Genomic DNA, 20,553 nt, shown 5'->3' with positions numbered 1-20,553 from the left:
GCTTTAGAAGCATTCACTCGTTCGATAATAAATTCCAAACATTGATTGAGTTATTTCAAACTGGTAACATTGAACTATTTAGGGAGGTATAGGTAGCCAATTACGTAACAGAAGCAAAGCTTGATTTATGAGAAGACAAAGAGTCAAATCGCACAAAGATGTATGGACTGCTGGGCATATAGTCGTTGTCACTGGCCCATTTATCTGGAGCAGAAAGCTCCAAAAAGAAAGAAGAAGAAGAAGAAGAAATGATTATTGCCGCGATTTTGAACCTCTCAGCCAAGGAAAATCGTACTATCTGCAGTCCAGTGCAATCCGGACACGAAAAACGGCAATCCGGATGTGAAGAACTGAATGAAGAAATCCAGAAGGGAGAACAAAATGACAGCTGCTTGTAAACATTGCGCTCGTTCTCACGCACACCTACGTATGGAATAACTCGAAACCCGAAACTCGTTTTTCTATTCTGACAGTTCCAGAGCCAAATCCGGAATCAAAAAAAAAAATACGCCATTTGACTTTGAATAACGAAAAAATAAATGATGGTAGCTGATTATTGCATGAAAATCCATTTTTGAAGTTTGATGTGTAAATAATCTAGTATAAAGATTAAATATAGAAATTTGAAGTTCTGAAGAAAATTTTTAAATTGATTCTAGTGAATTTTGTATATTTTTTTTATATTTTTAAATAACCTAGTAAATTTGTACATTTTTATCATAACTCAGAATTAAACAAAGTTTTCTCAACTATGTGTAATACATATCTTCTTTTGCTGAATTTCTATATAGTAAGCTTTAAAATATGAATCAAACTTACTTGAAATTATTATAAGTGGAAATTTGACTAGAGAAATGTGTCCTTTGTCCCAATAACTTCAAAAAAAGTGGTTCTAGACTATCCAATGACTTTTTTTTCTCAGGAATAGTAAGTTGGACAGATGAGATTAAAGTGGGATCTGATTTTTTTGTGTTTCAATCGTTTTAAATAGACTCCGTCTTATATAGAAAAGATTTGTTCAAGAATATTCATAGAACCTAATTTTTTTTTATCAATTTTGCCAATAATTAAAAAAAAACTGCTAAAATTTCTCGGTTCTAACATGATAATATAAAATAATGTAAATATATGTTTTTTAAACAAAACTCACAAAATCTAAAATGTGTTAAAAATCGACAATTTTTCATGAATGTTTATATAGTTTGTGTTCGCCACTTCGACACAATTTTAAAAATGGTCAGCTTTTAGCTAAATCGATCTTTGACAACTGATAAACTAATGAACCTGCGTGAAACTTAAAAAAGATTTATAATCTTTTGATAATCTTCAGTTCAAACAAGGAATCAGATCTCGTTTCTCTTCGAGTGTGCTTATTAGGAAATAGTATGGATTTTAATTAAAAAAAAGGAATCAGATTTCGCCTAGATTTTGTATTTTCAGAGATACAACGCTTTGAAAAATTAGTATCCTTAATATTTTTAAATTTCTATACAATTTCTGACATCATAAAAAACGGAAAATACGAAGATTCAGATCCCCTGGCCGTTTTTTAATACCCAAACGCCCAACTATTGCGTACCCAACTTTCATGTTTGTAAATAAATGCTTGGCAACAATTTGTCCTGGTTCAAATTTAAAAATAATCAATCAATCAATGAAAAACTTTCGGGAGTCCCCTTCCTCGTCCCATTCTATTCCATCAAATGCGTAACAACGAGGACGGCGCCTTCGCCTGAAGCCCGGGAATCGAAAGGGGACTCCCCCTACCTTATGGAGCCACTTCCGGCTTGCAGCAGGGTTGCACAATATTCACCCGGGGAGGTAAATACGAACTCTGACAAAGATAAGGAGCATTTGGGTTCCCTGTCTGTCTACACACCCATCAACCGGATGATTGACGGTGTTTAAATATCCATTACAGCGCGGATTCGAAGGGTCAATTTTCTTCGGAACAAATTCACCAGCTAGCAATCATCATTGTCGTCGTCTTCGTTGTCCGGAATTGGATATTAGCTGGTATTTTCCCTTTCTGAGTTTTTGGGGTGTGTGTATGAGACATAAAATCAATATTTATCACAGGAACATTGGCGCAGCCAGGCAGCAGTGCCACTTGTTCCCCGAACTTTGTGGAGTAATGAGCCCCCCTCGGAAAATTACTGCTGCCATTATCCCAGATACTTTGCAGGCCACTTTAAACCCTCCCTTCGCCATCTTCCTGCGCCGCAGCTTGAATTAGAGAGCGACGAGGGGAGTTTCCATTTTTCACTCGAGATACATTCATTTTGGACGCGTCTACACTTACACTTTTTTTTCTGCCGAAGCTAATTTGATTCAGCTCCACCGAATAGAGGATCCGAAATTCCGTTATCCGGGGCAATCGGGGTTTCCACTGCGACGAATTCTTGATCTTACGAAAGCGACACTTCCCAAAAAGCTTACCAATCCTAAAACGGCACGGAATGGAGACTGCTGCAGAAACTTGACCGTCAATACTTTCGACGCGACAGAAAAAATACGCGAACCGTCCGATGGGCTAGTAAAATCCTATCTGCGATGGTTTGGGGCCGCGATGATGATGTCTGCTTGCTTGTGGGGGGACCAACAAAAACCGATGCGAAAACGAAGATGAGTGAGAAGTGAGAAGACGTGAGCAGCTGGGTTGCCAGGTACCCTGATTTGTCTAATTTTGAGTCAAAGTTTCAACCCTTCGTCCAAATATATGACACAGAATTTGCCCTAATTTTTGCTCGGAGATTTTACTGGTTTACAAAATTGAAGGTAAACGTAATATTCACGTAATCTTGCTAGTATGCGACAAATGCAAAACATTTCAAAAGTGTAGCATGAGTTCTAAAAATCCGTTCGAAAAACGTGGGCCAAATGATTAAAAAAAATTAACAATTGGGAAGCGTTTATATACTTAATAAAATCTATAGAGTTTTTTTCGACTTTCCTCACGCACCCTTACTGCGTGTGTACGGAGGAAACAGGAAAAATATAACCTCAAACACTTTCTCAGTACAAAACACGGAGAGCCGCTCGGCAAATGCGATCGTTTTTAGGGTTATTTTTCCCAAAATTTAAAGGTGGTAGTGAAACCTGTGGTGAAACACCCATTTTGTCATGAGCACTATCAGTGGCAAATTGGACTAAGGTATTTAGATTTTTTTTTCAAAATATAAGATGTTTTCAATTGAATTAAACATTTATTTGCCTTTATAATCTTAAAGTCTGGCAGCACTTCCGAATGAGAATGAGAGCTCGAGTGAGCGGCAGAAATTTTCTCATTTCACACATTCACTGCAACGGTGAAAGCAAAGTACATTAAAATAAGAGGTATCTATTATATTGCCATTTTATTCTCGCGCTAGAATTTTCACACAAAAATTTAGCTAATCTTCAATTTCACGCTACAATTTCGCTATTTTTCTCTCACCGTCAAATTTGAATTATACAGCTGAACTGAAAAAAGTCTTTTTTTACACTAAACAACAGTAAAAAAATGATAAATTTTTCGTCTCCTGCTTCTTAAAACTCACTAATGATTGATTTGTTCTGATCGTGTCTCGCTACACCGCTACAAATCATTTACACCGCCAACAACTGTCAAAATCCCGTTTTTTTTGTGCGGTGTAGTCGTCGTCGGCTTGAAAAGGAGACGATGCGGCGGAAGGTTTCGGTCATTTTGAAAATTTAAATTCTGTCCATGAAAGTTATTTAACTTTTCCTGTGTAAAAGTGCTATTGATTTACACCATTCCTTGGAGAAGCAGCAATTGATCTTGCGGGCAAGTTAATTGAGATAAGTGCGTGTCTGTCCGAGGTGCCAGGGTAGTGGAAATCGAAGGTGCCGGAAAAAGTGTGAATCCCGTCAATATTGCCAGGTAAACAAGTTTGGAAGTGAAAAAAAAAACCCGAGTGCCAGTGACCCGGGCTGGGAGCGGGATGGATTCTGATGATGGAAGCACAACCAAGGGTAAGGGACGTGGTCGGGGTCGTGGTTCTCGGGGTGCGTCACGGGCTCGGGGTCGAGGACGTGGCCGGGGACGCGGCAAGAAAGCTTCCCGTGTTATTTCTTCCGACGAAGAGGAGGACATTGGTTCCCCGGAGCCGGAGAAAGATTCAAACGATTCGGCCGAAATCGCTTCCCCGCCGAAGGACAAATCACAAACGGAAGGGGATTTGATGGCGGAACCGATGCTGGAGAAGGATTTGTCCCTGGAGGAACCGACCACGACGACGGCCGGGGCTGGTTCGATTGTTATCGATATGGAGGCCGATATTTCACAGCTGGAGGCACCGACTTTCACCACCATTTCCCGAGGGCCACCGGAACCGATGCTCAGATTGGACTGGGACCACAAGGTCAATCTGATTGGGGAGAAGGTAAGTTTTTTTTTTTAACTTTATAACAAAAATAGTTATAAATTGTTATAAGTAGAGATGAACCGAATATTCGGCCGGCCGCATATCGCCCTAAAACCGTTAGGTCCAATGTTCGGCTCACCGAAAAGTTGAACTAAGTATTCTGCCGAATATTTATTTTTAAAATTTAATACAATAACAGACTCACAATCATAAAAAAATTATAGTTTCAGTAAAACATCTTAGGTGAATCACTGTAGATTTTACAGGAGATTGCTGAAAAGTATCGCTTTATACTTTGATTATCGTTTATTCAAGATTTCCTTTATATATTCAGCCTTGCCTAAATCTAACGAAGGATTCAAATAAGTCAAATCTGGCCGGGATGCCCAGATATTGTTTAAAACTTCCCGGATTTATTCAGATTATTTGCACATATCAAATAAATAATCGCAAACTTCACTTTGAAGTTTTTAAGATTTTCTGTTCATAAGGGATTTTTGAAGAAAAAAATCAAAATGAACATAAATTTTGTTTAAATCAACTATTTTGAAATATATTGTTCAAATTTAACCTTCATCTAATTCGATATCAAATAAGCAATTTCAAGTTGCTTGGTTCTTGTTTCGGCATGTTTTGTCCCATATTTCACAGGAAATCAATCTAATTAGTGATAAACGCTCTAGAAGCGACAAGTCATCTGATGCCCTTTCAGTCATTGGTGACGTTTTGGAAATCAGAGTCCCCTACTTGAAAAAGATCTTGTAAATACATCATCTGGAAGAAAATAATCGACTCAAAAACATGAGGGGCATTAAAATGGAAGAAATAAAAGAAAATTAAAGTAAATATTCGTTTTTGCTTTTTTTCATTAAAAGCTATTCTATAGCGAATTGATTAATACGTACTATGCATCAAATATAATGTTGTTGAATTGAATTCGTCTTGGTAGGTACATCTTTGTACCTGAAAATGTTCATGTTACAGTTTTTACAATACTAAAAACTGGAGGTATGTTTTTTGTTTAAAGCGTTCAATCGTTGTTTGAAATTTATTTAAAATCGCTAAAATACCTTGAGAAATAGATAGAATTTGTAACTGTGTTCTTCAAGAACTCAGAAACTACTATAGACCGATTGATGTAAAATTGGGCATGAAGAGTAGCATTTTTGGAGTTAAATGTTCCAGTTTTGTGAAAATGTGTACAATGTATACATTTTCACAAAACTTGACGAGAACCACTCGTCAATCGATTGAATTTAAATGAATTTCATCGTACTTTCCGATAATTATGTACGGAACCCCCTCTCTCTTAGATGGCAGGGACTCAAAACATCACTGGAACAATTGTTCACTCGAAAAACTACATCATGTCAAATTCCATATCAATCGGTCTAGTAGCGAGCAAAACAATATCGTCAGCTAGGTCAAGGTCGTTTAGTTGCTCCATTTTTGAAGGATTCCACGGCAATCCACTTCTTCTTCCACAAACTTTACCGAGAGTACCATGGCTCATCGTGATAAAGGCTTTCTTGATTCTATACCACTGTTGTCCGACTGTATCGCCTGTCGGCAGTTCCGAAGTTCGGGATTCAAGCTGTTCAACGTATGCCCTTTTCACCTCTGGATTCTCGCACTGGCGGACGTCGTATCGACACCCGACTTTTCTCCACGCGCAACTCTCAGTCGTATCTCGCCAAGGACGAGGTGATGGTCAGATGCAAAGTCTGCGCTTCGTTTGTTGCGGACATCAAGAAGGCTCCTTCTCCATTTTCGGCTGATGCAGATGTGGTCAATCTGATTTTCTCTGACCTTTTGTGCTGGTCGATGGGGGAAGAGCGATCCACCGATCACCATGTTGTTGTTACCACAAAATTCTACATACAGCTCTCTGTTTTCGCTCATTTGTCCTAGGCTCTGGCGTCTTCGCCATACCGATCTGTTGTATTCTTAGATAAGTGAAACAAGAGGATTACTGTCTAACGGTATTCATTACAACTTGTTTCTATCGTTGTCAGAATATGAATGGTCCAATTTTCATGTTTGTTACTGCATAGTCATGACAGCAAGCCATGGCTAACTTGACTATTCCTTGATATCTCCCCCTTTGAGAGAAATCGTAGTGCATTGTAGTCCAAGTGGGAAGCCTAAGATTTTGGACTGGACGGTCAGGAGACTGGGAATGGATAGTGACAGGCTGGATGAAACTATCATGGCGTCGCTTCGTGCTCACTTCAGTTGGGCTCGGAATCTGCAGCTTAGCAAGATGCAGAGTTGTTCGAACCGGTCTTTTCAGGGAAAAGTTCAGCAGGTGCTATTCCTTCTGGAGCTTTCGATTCGGTGTTGAGCGGTACGTGGACAAAAGAATTTGAAGATGCTGGAAAGTTTCCCTACTTCCCCCTTGGCGAACTTCTTAAGATTCCTTTTCAGTGTTTCAACGAACCTATCAGCTTGTCCGTTTGACTGCGGGTGATGCGGAGCCGTGGTCAGGTGGCAGACTCCGTTTGATTCGCAGAACTGCTTGAACGTTGAGCTCACGAACTGGGAACTGTTGCCTGATACCTTGCGAAGGTTTCTTGAAAGATCTCCAGTGTTGCGGTGGTTGTTCAACCACGGGTACAGAAAACTTCGGGCCACTTGGAATATGCGTCAACGATAGCTAGGTAGGACCAGAGTAGTCGACATGGATGCGCTCTCGGGGCTTCGTTAGAATCGGCCATGACAGATTGGTTTTCTGCAACGTCGAATATTGGATTTCTGTTGCACGGACTGGAGCAGTGTGTTGAATGGGATCGATCAGAGATTGAACTGATCGATCGTCTCGATGCCGAAGACGTTAAGCTCCGGGTTGGTTGAAATGAAAACTCGGCCTTGCTTGGTGATGCCATGTTACAACTTCCGGCTCTTGAATAACTGGTTGACCAATTGTTTCCCAGACCTGTTCGGAGATGATTGTAATGTCCGACGCGCACAGTCTAGTTGTACCTGGACTGCGAAGTTGTTGAGATCCCCTTGATGTATTTCCGTTTCGTGGAGTGGTCCAATCGATTAACCAAAGTGTCATTTGATTTGTGTCCCTTCTTCATGCACTGGCTGCAATAACGATGTTGATATGGGCAATTCTTGGCGTAATGTTGGTCTCCACACAACCAGCAGGGTGTTTTCGGGACCTTCTTGCTAGCAGGCTTCTAATGATCGGTGATGCTGTTGACGTTCTTGTCGTTTCCACACTTCTCGATCATTTTTGTGTCTTGTTTGACATTGTTGATCCGACTGCACTCCTCAGAAAGTTTTCCAGCGTCAGAGTGGTTCCATCACCGACGGGTGCGGATTTTTCTGCTTCAAGCTTACCAATCAATCGTGTCCGGATGTCAGCATTGCGTGGTGACTGGAGACCACAGACGAACCGGAGCGCCTCAAATTGATCGTTGGAGAACTTCGTCAACTGGAACGCATCACAATTTTTGTTGATGGAGGTCGCGTAGGTGGAATAGTCATCAGCATCGTTCTTCACGTACTAAAGACACTGATTGCGAGCGTTAAAGAGCGATGTTTGCCTTCCGAAAAGTTTCTTTAATTTCTTCACGGTTTCTTCGAAACGGAATACTCGGGGGTGCTTTGGCAGGATGCTATTCACGTAGCGTTTGTGGAACTGCGTGCCAAACTTACGGAGAAGCAACTTCACCTTTGCGTTGTCGTCAAGCTGCTTGCCGTCTTCCTTGAAAACATCTTCGAAGTGCGCGTACCAGGATCATCTTGTCCATTGCCAACGCAATAAGTTTGTCTTCAGAGTTTTTAACCGTGCACGAATCTCTCTTGAACACAACTCTATGTCCGTAACTGCATATCTTGCTTACGGACAATAAATTCGTCTCCAAATCTGGAATACACATAACTTCCTTTATGTTCAAAGTGCTACATTCTCCTAAGGCATCTGCTCGGAATGTAACTCTTCCCTAGGGCACAACAGAACTTTCCATATTGTTAGCTACGACGATGGATTCCTTGTTCGATTTCACACAACATTTCGGCACCATATACGAAAAGTGCCTGCCCGATTTCTGTGGACACTCGTTTGCACTGATAGCTGACTTGTCTGGCATCAACTTCTTCGATTGATTTGGATGGTTACCATAAAACGCTTTCTCACAACTCGTCGCTAAATCATTCGATCTCTTGACGTCCTGCAAAATCTTTGCTCGTATAGTGTCTGCTGTCATATTGATTCCTGACGCCTCGAGACCCATCGCCATTCGTTAATACTGCTTCGGAAGTCCCATCAGGAGAATGTTCGACATCCATCGGTCGTTGACTTCGGACCCGATCTCAGCTAGCTTGTGCCTCGTGGTCATCAGCAAATAGAGGTATGCGCCGACCGATTCACAATGTATTGGCCGTACCCCGATGATCTGCCGAAGTAGACCAGATTCCCGAAGATATCCGGTTTCTTGAAAGGCTGCTTTCAGACCATTCCAGGCGTCCTTAGCTGTCTGCACGTTCTGTACCAAGCTGTAATTGATTGGCTTGATACTCAGACAGATGGTTGTCAGAGCGCTTTCCGACAATTGCTGGGATGCTTCATGACAATGACATATGACAATTGCTTCACGAATGAGCACCATTTTCATCGCAAATGACCAAGAGCTGTAATTTTCTTGGCCACGCAATCGCTCCGACAAAGGTAGGGAAATGCTGCCACCTGCAATGTGCGCCTTTGCAATCGATTCGCTCGAATACTTGCTAAGGAATTCGCTTGCTGGCCTCGAAATTGCCCCGCTTCGCGCTTGTTGGCCATTCGGGCCGCTTTGTTCAGTCGTCCTCTTATCGAACACCGAAAATTTTCACCACTTGTGAGAAATTGTCCAACTTGTTATCCCGTTGTCATGACACCTGCTTCTGGGCTCATAACCTTATGGAAAATGTATTTGCAGACAAGGTGGGTATATATTCAGGAGGTGTTCCCGAATAACGAATTCCCGATTCAGCCATTTTGGCTATGTAGGCTATGCAACTACGCGGAACTCATGAAGTTTGTTTACCAACAAACCATAGAAAAGCTGAGCAAAAAATAAACAAACTCATTGAGAGCCCCGCTCACTCCTCGCCTACTTACTGTGAAAGTCGGAGAACCTAGTGTATCTAAGAACCTTGCTTGCAGAGAAGTAAAAACACCAGTGGTTTGAACGGGATCTTTGACAAGAGAGATTTTTATTAAAATTCTCAAACATCGGACTACTATGACTAGTTTATTATTCTCCGATTACTAAAATAAACACCATCGAAGCACAATCGTTTAGCGATTATTGTAAATGCAATCATTTACTGGATTGCGATTGACGATCACTTGCGATTAGATTCAGTCCTCAAACAGCTCGGAGAAATTCAAATGTGAACAAATTTACTATGATTCCCTGTATGTGCTGTGGGCAGTTTTCTCCAATGAGGTGGAAAGCGTATACCGGTTGAGTTTTTCCAAGGGAAAGAGATGACTGATCTTTGGCGTTATCACAGGCGAGTGATTTTTTTCGGTGATCCAAACCATGGTAAGAAAATGTTTAAAACTTTTTAGGAACCATAGAAGGTGACCTTAAAAAATGGTGTTTAAGAACGAAAAAATTTAAAGCGATTAAGAAATTTGAACTTTTAAAAAATGACTATGATTTAGTGATAACAAACTTCGCATTTTCATGAAAATTTTGGATACCGTAATGATGCCTCATTTTGCCTGCGGTCACTTTCAAAGTTGGTTCATCGGTCTGACCAAGGGGGAAAATTCTATTTTATGTTTGTCCTAAGCAAATCCACGGAGGCTCTGTGGGATCATCTTGTACTGTTACAGTAGCTACAGTAGCTGCAACTTAACTTTTGAACTATTTTATCCGAAAAACTGTTTGTGACTGATCGGTTTTGGTTGTTTCCTTTCCTTCAGGTCCTCAACCCGATGATCTACATCTGCGACCAGTGCGACAAACCCATCCTCATCTACGGTCGGATGATTCCCTGCAAGCACGTGTTCTGCCTCCGCTGTGCCCGCTCGGAGAACCTCAAAATCTGCCCCCGCTGCAAGGAGAAAGCGGTCCGGGTGGAACAAACCAATCTTGGCACCGTGTTCATGTGCACCCACGGAGGCACCCGGTACGGTAGCAGCGGCTGCCGACGAACGTACCTTTCGCAGCGGGATCTTCAGGCCCACATCAACCATCGGCATGTCACGAATCCACCACAACCCGTCCCTCCACCGCCGCTAACGGTGGTCCAGCAGCAGCAACAATCCATCACGGGACCGGTGACACCGTCGTCCCAGATTCTGGACCCCAAGGTGTCCTCGGTAGTTGCCGGGGTTGGAAGTTCCCCGGTTCGGAAAAATTCCAGCGAACAAATGAACTCACCACGAGCTTCCGCTCGGGATCGGGAACTGAACTACGCCACCAGTGGATATGGTTCAACCAATTCCGGTGAGTTTTGGCTTAGAAAAAACAAGTAACATGTGAGTAACCTTTTTCCTAACTATGATCAATCGAGTTGAGTGATATTTGAAGCAATTGAGTGGTACTAATTAGATTTTTGACTTTTTTTGCCAACAGCTACCCAACTGATACACAGTATGTCGATAGCTCCCCAAACGGCCCATCTGACCGGCGGTGGAGGTCGATCCAGCTATACTCAACAACAATCGTCACCGCAGCACTCGTCCATCGCCAGTTCGGTTGGGGGGACCGGTTCCGGAACGACGGCGCCACCACCCTCCTGGAATCAATCCTCAGCATCATCATCCTCCTCCTCGCAGTACTACCGATAGGTTTTCGGTAGCGTTTTCCGAACCAACCATTTCTGTCTGTGTCCGTCGGGTTCAGTTGAAAAGAATTTTCAGCCACAAGGCTTGGGATTGGATTCATCATTTCAAAGTGCTGTCGCCGGCTATAGAACAGTAGTTTAACAAATTTCTAAGAGGTATTGGAGCAATTTGTCTGTTCAAGATTACGTGACAGAGATCATACGCGAGAAGATGAAGAGCGACATCTGATTTGAATCATTTTCGCAATTCATTATGTTTTTCATAATTAGATAGATATTGTCGCTTTTCTAAAATAAATGTAAGCGCAATGTATTGCCGCTACGTTTACGTTTGACCATTTTCTTATAAGTTTTAAGTTCTATTTGAAATGAAGTTATTTTTTGCTAAACCGAAACAATCAGTTTTTTAGGAGGATCTCGTGACTTGAAAAATTGTAAGCATCTTACACAAAATTTGTCTAGAAAAACTTCTTATCCATTCTCTCAATGAATAAGAAAATAAAAAAAATCATAGGAATGTGCAACGATTTGAAAACAAAACAAAAAAAAACCGAACCCGCAAAGTAGATTCAGTGATGGTGTTTTTCACAACTTTTTAAACACAACGTTATTGACCCGTGAAAAAACCAAGAGGGTAAATGACTAAATATATTTTCTTATTATTTATGTCTTAACAATGATGATGCAAAATAAATATAATAAGACTAAGCGTAGCTTTGGAGAAAATTATTATAGAGAAATACCTTGAACCACCTATCTAAAAATATGCCTCCGAGAAACCGTCCACGAGATTCATAACAAGGCCTCAATGCTGCTCAAAATCTTCTCCACCCCACTACCCGGTTCATTTTCAACCAACAAATCCCACCCGGTGAAATCGTCCAAATCACACTCTGATTGCACATCGTCCACCCCCGATTGGAACTGCCAACCCCGACTTATTCTGGTGGCATCCGATGCCACTATGCGGATCGTTCGAACCCTATCTCCGAAAGTTTCTCTGAAATAATCGATATCAGTCTTCCGTCGGATGTCGCTCACGATACAGATCTCCCGGTCCAGCTGCATACAGGCACGTTTGCAGAAAAACCCCGGATTCTGAGACCGCTTCTCGTCACTCCACTCGATCATCTCCCGCCGGTACTTTTCCTTGTACGGTCCATCGCTCAGCAGCTGCCCGAGATCCAGACCCAACTTTTCCGCCCAGCTCCGCTTGATGGGTTCCGAGATGCGGATGATTTGGGCCCGCTGCGTCGACAATCTGCCATATGGAGACAACAAACACACTGATCTCATTTGCTTATACGTTATCCGTAACTTCCGGCCTTCAATAACTTGCTAAAACATCCAACTCTCAGAGATCTACTATGGTTAACGATCAAAGTCAGTTTTCAATAGGTTTATCCCAGATGTATTCTCTCTAATTAAACATTCCGGATTGCCACGTAGCAGCTTTGAAGGCCTAGAAGTTAACCACCAAAAATACCTTTCAAGTAACCGCTCCGTTAGGTAGTCTTTGCCGGATTTCCGTTTCCCCGAAAACAGCAGAACTACACGAGGGTTGGTCATTTCGTTCTACCCAAAGTTAAGTACTATTCAAAACGGCAACTATACTATACAGGTACGTACTGCAATAAAAACCTAATAACTTGTTGAGCGCTCGGGGTTTGTTTACGTTAATTGGGCTTTGTTATTGTTTACATTTTTCCGAGACAAAGATCTCTCTTTCTGTCAAAGCGGGACAGCTTGACTGCGTTTAAGGCGAAACTGATGATTTCGAAAATTGCGGTCGTATTTATCCATTTGCATTTTGTGTTGTGAAGAAAAATCGTAGAGACAATGGACTGAGCAGAGCGCTATGAGACCCATAAAAATTCCTCAAATTGGACAACAATTTCCTTTGGAAACCTTTATTCAGCTCATACGGAACTTTGAAAGCCCATAGTGTTGCTATCCCGACCAAAATTTTAAGATTTCTTCGAATACTGCTTCTCATATAATACTGCTTCCAAGCCTTCTAACATGGGCACGGCATACTCATTAATGAAATAACTCCCGGCAATATTTCTCCTTTTCAAGATTCGTGACCTGATTTCTACTCTTGTGACTCGAGATTTGAGCTCTCCTTGTAAAAAATAGCATTTTCAAATTTCAGATATTGATGACTTCTTTGTTGGTTTATAAGGTGGAAATTTCACTTCAAACCATAACAGCCCGGTGTAATATGATGCTATCGGTTGCTACGATGAAATGAATCTCAACACTCATCCTCAACACAGGCATTCCTCAGTCTCCTAACTGCCTTCGGCAACTCCTCCTGAAGATAGCGCCGCTCCTGTTCAACGCACGCATCACAGCCTTTTTTGTAGCTTAACGACTTTCCATTGCACCAGTTTGATGACCTCCAGCGGGATTTGGAACGACGACCTACTATTGCACCGGTCCGACGACCTTCCAGTGGCTTCCGGTCCGACATCTTGACGCCTTCCAGTGGTTCCAGCCGACCAGTCTTGTTTTGAACGCACTCTAAAACGGTTGCTTTTTTTTCTTTTGCTCCGTAAATTTCTCTCAGTCAGTTTTACAAGACTTTCTAAATCACGGACTTCTTTTTCCTCTTAGTAGTTTTCCCACGCGTCGTACAAAGAACTTTTCTAGTGTATCGTTTTCGATATATTCTTTGCCCAGAGGGCCTTTTCTCCAACAAGATGGGGGACCCTCCTCCGGCTTGGGGGCATTCCTCCCTCCGGCCCAATAATCGAAACGCAAGAACGGTTCCCGAATGGCTGGATTCCCATGGCGAACACGGGAAAATTCTTTTTCTTCGTTTAAAATCTGTTAGCCCTTCCAAGCTGCCAAAGAACCCATTCATTAACTGCACCTCTTTCGAGCAGCTAGTGGGTAAAATCGAAGAAGGTAATCCAATCGATGGCGGTTTCAACTACCTGCTCAAAGTACGGAATCCGACCCAAGCTGTGAAAGTGATGAAGCTCAATTGCCTCACCGGTGGAAATCCGATCAACATCGAACAACACCCAACCCTAAACTCGTGTCCCTGCGTCGTCTCTTGCAATGGCGTCGACGGCCTCAGCGACGACGAACTTCAAAAATCCCTGGCTGATCAAGGAGTCACCAAGGTTTTCCGCTTCCTAAGGAAGACGGGAGATAAAACCACTCCCACCAACTCCAAGGTTCTGTCCCTCCCCCGCATATCTATTTTGAATTCCTCCGAGTGGCCACCAGACCGTATTACCCAAGGCCGCTCATGTGCTACCGATGAGAAAAGTTTGGTCACTCCAAGAACCCATGCCCCAACACCCCCATTTGTATCGACTGCGGAGAATCAAGCCCACACGATGAATGCCCAAACCCCCCACACTGCGCCAACTGCATAGGCAACCATTCAGGAATGAATCGCTCCTGCCCCCTCTTCAAACAAGAACAATCCATCGTCCGGCTGAAGGTTGACTTCGGCCTCAATCATCAGCAACGAAGATGTTCCGCCAACAAACGAACAATCATCCGGAAAATGCTCCGTCTGCCCAAACTGCCAACAACGAGAAGGGCCTCCGAATAGCCGAATTTGAGCCTCTAGTCTCCCAACTGAAGGAGCAGCTGAAGCAACAAACAAAGGAAACGTGACAAGTGACAACGAATCCACTCTGGTAGGCAACTCTACCACCTCCCAAGATTCCGAATCCGAAGACTCAAGATCCAACACTGAACGTCACACGATGACCCGCAACATGCAGTGCCACACCTCAACTCCAAAACGTAGCCAACACAATAGCTCCATGGATAGTCCCCCCGACAAATGACGAAGGTGAGTCGCCAAAAGAACCAACTTCCCGAGGCCCGACCCCCACAAGCGGCAGGTAAACCCCCACCCACCCCTTCATCCAAACGGTAAGTCCTTTCGTCACTTTAAAGAAACCCTCTTACCCACACACCACATTCCCTACTTCATATTCAAATGGCCAATTCAAACCCTAATAGCCACCCACACAAAAATAGAACCCAGAAAACCCAGAACCCAGAAAAAGTCCACCAATTTTGCAATACAGTGGAACACCCGTGGTCTTGTTTGTAGGCTTCCAGAAATCCAAATGAATATCAAGAATTACCCCCCCCCCCCTAGTCTTAGCTATACAGAATATCCGTAGCAACACCACAATACCCGCAAACCTCATTCGATGATACCACCTTTACACCGTCTCAAACTCGAACACCAGCCAAGGGGCCGGACTTGCTATTAAAAATAACATCCCCCATCAGCTATTGAACATCAATACCGATCTTAACGCGGTACGCGCTCATCTACAAGCACCACTTGAAATAACTGCTGTTTCCCTCAAATGTACTATCATGACTTCGTCGACAAACTATAAGATCTCTTCCCACAATTACCCCCACCCATAATAATAATGACCGACCTCAATGCACACTCCACCTTTTGGGGAAGCTCCCACACCTCCTACAAAGGATCCTACCTAGAAAATCTTGCTGTTGCTCAAAACCCAACAATCTTAAACAACTGTCAGCCTACCCGTATTGACGCTGCCACAGGTAACATGTCCGCCTTGGACCTCAAAAAGTCCAAACACCTTAATGAAATATAACCCCCCCCCCCTCCCTCCTGAAAAAAAAACAAGAATACAAAAAAATATATTTATACTTCCATGACGTCAAACAACCTACTTCGGGACAAGGTTGCTGATCTTCGCTCAGAATGATTTTTTACCATCATACTAGTCTTAAACGATTTAACTCCTCACCATGGAATTTTTCTTTACAAACGACGCTTTTCAGCATCGAACGAGCGTCGTTTGTTTTTCTTCCCCTCTTTAGAGCAAGTTCACTGGTGTTGGAAAAAAGTGGTAGAAATTTTGACATTTTGAAAATTTTACCATGCAAAAATGTTTTCAAGATCTTGGGGCGTTGTATTTTTTTTACAACACTGTTTCTTTTTCAGCCGTATGTGATAGAAATATTGCTGTTTTTGCATCACAGCATGCGAAAATACAACACGTGTCGTACGTCTCGGTGGTCGAGTGGTTAGCGTGGTAAGACCTTAACCGCTAGCCCACTGATGGCATGGGTTCGATTCCCATCTCGGTACTGGGTGTTAAATGTTAATTAAGTTGTCCACGTCATTTATTCAGTCTGCAAAGACGGTGTATGTCTTTTAAAAAAACTAGAACGCCACAGATCTTGAAAATGTTTTTGCATGGCAAAATTTTCAGAATGTGCCGTAAGTGTCAAAATTTCTACCACTTTTTCCCAACACCAGTGAACTTGCTCTTAGTGATCAGTTATTTTCTGAGTTACTATCGGTAACCATCAAACAATCACCATCCGCTCTTAATGAAAACATTGCGCCTAGACGGCGTCGAATCATTCGACGTCTTTTTGATTCGTTGTCGAACATGCTTCTCCACGAATGCTTCATGGTGCAAAACGATTGCCCAAAAGCCAAATCTATGCCAAGATTGGGGGGAGTTAAATGCAAATATGTGTCACGGTCTTTATCCCGGGAAGTCCCTCTTAGAAGCATGCTTCCCTAAGGGTCTGAGTCTGGGCATTGATTCTGGGTCATACTCATTTGCGTCGCGTCGAATCAACTCGCGAAAGAATTCTGTACCAACACGTGAAAAGGATCTATCTCCAAAAGTAAACGAAAACCATTTTCAGTACCTCATGATAGGCCAACAGTTGCCCTACTTAACGGTAAATCCCTTTTGAGAAAATAATATTCCGTTACATTGAAAACTCAATTTGAGTAAAGGATCTATAAACATTCTAAAACCAGAACTGCCATCACATGGATATACACCCTTTACTCCGGAACAATTTTTCGCTACTACTCCGCAAACAAACTCAAAATAATCAATTCGGCTCTTTATTCAACATAAAAACATAGTTGCAAATGGATGCGAGCTTATAACTAAAGCTAAAAATAAGAAAATAGCAAAGGGTGTATAAACAGGTTAGACAAAATATTACGTGAGCTAGGTTCTATCTACGATAGCGCGATGTTTTTTCATGAAAAATGATATTCCTCTATTCTAACATGGGATGCTTCTTAAAAATCGTTTGTCTTTCATAAAAACCAAAAATTTGAAGTGATTTTTAATAAGGGATTTAAGATAGGTTGTATTCTTCTCAAACGCGTTTTTCTTGATACGCCATATATGGAGATAGATGCTTTTTATGTGCTGGTAAAGATTTGTCACTTTATTCAACATAAAAACATAGTTACAAATGAACGCGAGCTTAAAACTAAAGCTAAAAATAAGAAAATAGCAAAGGGTGTATAAACAAGGGAGACAAAATATTACGTGAGCTATCTACAATAGCGCGTTGTTTTTTCATTAAAATTGATATTCCTCTATTCTAACATATGGAGGATGCTTCTAAACATCGTTTGTCTTTCATAAAATACGAACATTTCAAGTGATTTTTAATTAGCGATTTAAAAAAGGTTGTATTTTCTTCAAACGCGTTTTTCTCGATTCGCCATTTATGGAGATACATCCTTTTCACGTGTTGGCAGTGATGTCAACCTTCCAGATTTTGTCTGGATCTTCCAGACTTTTTGGACTTTTGCCAGACATTTTTTCAGGTTTCCAGACTTCCAGACTTTTGACATTTCTTCCAGACAATTCCAGACTTTTGGCTTAGGACGTAAATTGTTCTAAGAAACTATGAAAGTTCAAAATGGTCATGGTAAAATATGGCAGTAAATGATTAGAATTAATAAATTTTGAATGCAGAAGTGGTTGAAAGCTATAGGAATAATGGCAAATGCTAGAAGTTGTGCGTTAAATTGAGAGTCAAACAGAACACGTAAGTGATAGTGTCAGAAACAAACGATTAGTGGCTATCTGCAACATTGGGATCTGGCGACCAAAAAAAAAAGTCACCACCTACTCAAAAGTAAGCTATCCAGACTTTTCCAGATATTTCAAGACATTTTTTCAAAATCTTCCAGACTTTTTCGAAAAACAGTTGGCAACCCTGCGTGTTGGTACAGAATTGATTCAGTTGCGAAGCAAATGTTTGCTGGAGTAAACAATAACTGCAAATCGGGAGGAGAAAATCAACAAGGAACGCTAGGCAACACAAACAGAACGAAAAATTATTGGACACTAGCTGACCCGGTGTGCTTTGCTACACCTTTCAGAATCAAATGATATTTTCAGAAGTCATTCAAATTTTTATTGTTTTTGGTATTATTTTAAATCAAATTATGACGAAATTAATAAGCAACCACTATAAAATGAGAGCTTCAGCTGGAGTTTCAAATTGCAACACAAACCATAACTTATATTCTGAATCTTGATTTATAAATTTGTTTTAAAGATCTGATAATTTTCATCTGTTTCCTTAAGATTCGCCCTTAAAAAGAAGGGTCCCAAAATAATCGTTCGTAAATAATCTAACTTATAAAGAATGGTTGTTTTTGCTTGATATGTTTTGGATTTATGCTAAAAAACTGATAAGAGAGCCCCCCTGTCCTTCCCTTCACCCCCTGCTGAATGGAGATTGTAATCTTTAATAAATATTTTTTTCGTTCCCAAAAATCCTCTTATATCAAATATAGTTCCATTGGTTGATAAGTATTTAAGCTTTACAACAAAAATTGTATGGAGCCCCTTTCTTTCTTTCCCTCTCTACACTGTAAAGCATAAGAGTCTATAACAATCGTAGAAACATATCTCGTAACCAAGTACCTTTCCATGCCATATTTGTTTACCTTTTGTTGGCATCGTAAGCATAAATTGAGAACATATGCTAACAAAATTGTATTGGGCTCTCCTCCCTCCTCCCATGTACCTTCTCACTGAAAGGAGGATGATGTGTCAAATAATCATAGAGTCATACCAAAATGATTTTCCATGTTAAGTATTGTCCATTTCTCGGATTTTGTAAAATAAAAGTTAAATGTAAGCTTCCCTCTTCCCTTCCTATATTCCATGCCATGCCAAATTTGGTTTTATTTACGTAGTAAATTTTTGAGTTTTGTATAAACTTAAAAGGAGTATCATCCCCCTTTCCGTTCTCTTCTTTCAATAGAGGGGTGATAACTTAATATTCATAAAAGTATTTTTCGTACTCAAATACTTTTTGATGCCAAATTTGGTTTCATTTGCTCGATTAATTCTCGAGTTATGGAAAAAAAAAATGGAACCCCCCCCCCCCTTCTTCCTTTATATCTTACCACTTAAAAGGTACGGCTTCAATTTATAATAGAAACATTTCTCGTATCCAAATACACTCACATGTCAAATATGGTTCAATTTGCTTGATCAGCTCTCCAGTTATACTGAAAATTGTAAGGGAGACCTCGCCTCCCCCTTTTCATCCAGCTCTTCGAAAGAGTGAGGGATACCAAATATTCATAGAAGCATTTCTCGTACCCAAATATCGTTCCATGCCAAATTTGGTTCCATTTGCTGTTTTAGTTCTTGAGTTATGCAGTAAAAATTGTATGAAACTCCCCTCCCTCTTTCCTTCCTCCTCGCTGTAAGAAGGAAGGGGTCTCAAACAATCATTAGAACATGTCACGTTCCCAAATACCCGCCCATGCCAAGTTTGGTTCCATTTGCTTAATTACTTTCTTAGTTATGTTAAAAACTATAAAAGAGGCCCCTCCCCTTTTATATCTCCCTACTGGAAAGAGGGAGGGGTCTCAAATTATCATAGAAATATTTTTCGTATCCAAATACCCTCCCATGCCAAATTTGGTTCAAATTGCTTTATTAGTTTTTGAACTATATAAAAATATGAAAGAGGCCCCTTCCCCTTTCAACTGGAAAGAGGGAGGGGTCTCAAATAATCATTGAAATATTTTTCGTATCCAAATACCTTCACATTTCAAATTTGGATCCAATATCTTGATTAGTTCTCGAGTTATATGAAAAATTGTAAGGTAGCCCCCCACCCCCCTTCCTATCATGCCACTGAAAGGAGGGAGGGGTACCAAATATTCATAGAAATATTCCTCGTTCCCAAATACCACCCCATGCCAAATATGATACCATTTGATTGATGGGTTCTCGAGTTATGCAAAAAATTGTCTTTTGTTTGAGAGGCCCCTTCCCCCCTTCATGAGAGAGGGAGGGGTCTCAAACCACAATAGGAACCTTCCCCTGCCTCCAATACCCCCACCTGCCAAGTTTCACGCAATTAGGTTGAGTAGTTTCCGAGTCTATAGGGAACAGACAGACAGACAGACAGACAGACAGACAGAAATTCATTTTTATATATATAGATAGTTCACTGAGCCGGCGCTCTTATGTTGCATGTTTTGATTCATTCGCGAGCCAAAGCCGAACAACGTCGTTACTAGGGTTACGTCGGTAACAATTGAAAATTTTAAAGCAAACGAAGCGAA

General features: G+C 41.3%; 3 protein-coding genes across 5 annotated transcripts in view; 1 reads left to right on the top strand and 2 right to left on the bottom strand.

Moving 5' to 3' along the window:
- LOC129757440 (ras-related protein Ral-a) overlaps positions 1 to 2,569 on the bottom strand; it is an 88,940-nt gene extending 86,371 nt beyond the window's left edge. For both annotated transcript variants that reach the window (XM_055754668.1, XM_055754676.1), the window contains exon 1: positions 2,303 to 2,569. The gene's annotated coding sequence lies outside the window, so the exon portion shown is untranslated. The remainder of the gene's footprint in view (positions 1 to 2,302) is intronic.
- Positions 2,570 to 3,628: 1,059 nt separating this feature from the next.
- On the top strand, positions 3,629 to 11,872 carry LOC129751105 (E3 ubiquitin-protein ligase Hakai). Of its 2 annotated transcripts, none has more exons than XM_055746401.1 (3): positions 3,629 to 4,385; positions 10,294 to 10,819; positions 10,949 to 11,872. In XM_055746401.1, exons 1-3 carry the CDS (start codon positions 3,945 to 3,947, stop codon positions 11,161 to 11,163), a joined length of 1,182 nt encoding a protein of 393 aa, XP_055602376.1. In that variant the 5' UTR covers positions 3,629 to 3,944; the 3' UTR covers positions 11,164 to 11,872. The 2 variants fall into 2 exon arrangements, with proteins under 2 accessions (XP_055602376.1, XP_055602385.1); XM_055746410.1 differs by having other exon boundaries at positions 10,294 to 10,851; positions 10,949 to 11,089.
- LOC129751112 (phosphomevalonate kinase) lies at positions 11,756 to 12,818 on the bottom strand. Its single transcript, XM_055746421.1, has 2 exons — positions 12,646 to 12,818; positions 11,756 to 12,420 (listed from the first exon to the last, which is right to left on the bottom strand). The coding sequence occupies exons 1-2, from the start codon at positions 12,726 to 12,728 to the stop codon at positions 11,952 to 11,954; spliced, it is 552 nt and encodes a 183-aa protein (XP_055602396.1). The 5' UTR covers positions 12,729 to 12,818; the 3' UTR covers positions 11,756 to 11,951.
- Positions 12,819 to 20,553: the final 7,735 nt, after the last annotated feature.

This window comes from Uranotaenia lowii, chromosome 1 (genome assembly GCF_029784155.1).
Source record: "Uranotaenia lowii strain MFRU-FL chromosome 1, ASM2978415v1, whole genome shotgun sequence".
In the NCBI taxonomy this organism is placed as follows: domain Eukaryota; kingdom Metazoa; phylum Arthropoda; class Insecta; order Diptera; family Culicidae; genus Uranotaenia; species Uranotaenia lowii.
The sequence above is the reverse complement of the archived record's forward strand: the minus strand, read 5'-3'. Positions and strand labels throughout refer to the sequence as shown.

Coding starts and splice junctions, on each gene's coding strand:
- LOC129751105 (XM_055746401.1), top strand. CDS start 3,945: ATGGATTCTGATGATGGAAGCACAACCAAGGGTAAGGGACGTGGTCGG. Junction 4,386..10,293: donor TCAATCTGATTGGGGAGAAG/GTAAGTTTTTTT, acceptor CCTTTCCTTCAG/GTCCTCAACCCGATGATCTA. Junction 10,820..10,948: donor ATATGGTTCAACCAATTCCG/GTGAGTTTTGGC, acceptor TTTTGCCAACAG/CTACCCAACTGATACACAGT.
- LOC129751112 (XM_055746421.1), bottom strand. CDS start 12,728: ATGACCAACCCTCGTGTAGTTCTGCTGTTTTCGGGGAAACGGAAATCC. Junction 12,421..12,645: donor ACGGAGCGGTTACTTGAAAG/GTATTTTTGGTG, acceptor TCCATATGGCAG/ATTGTCGACGCAGCGGGCCC.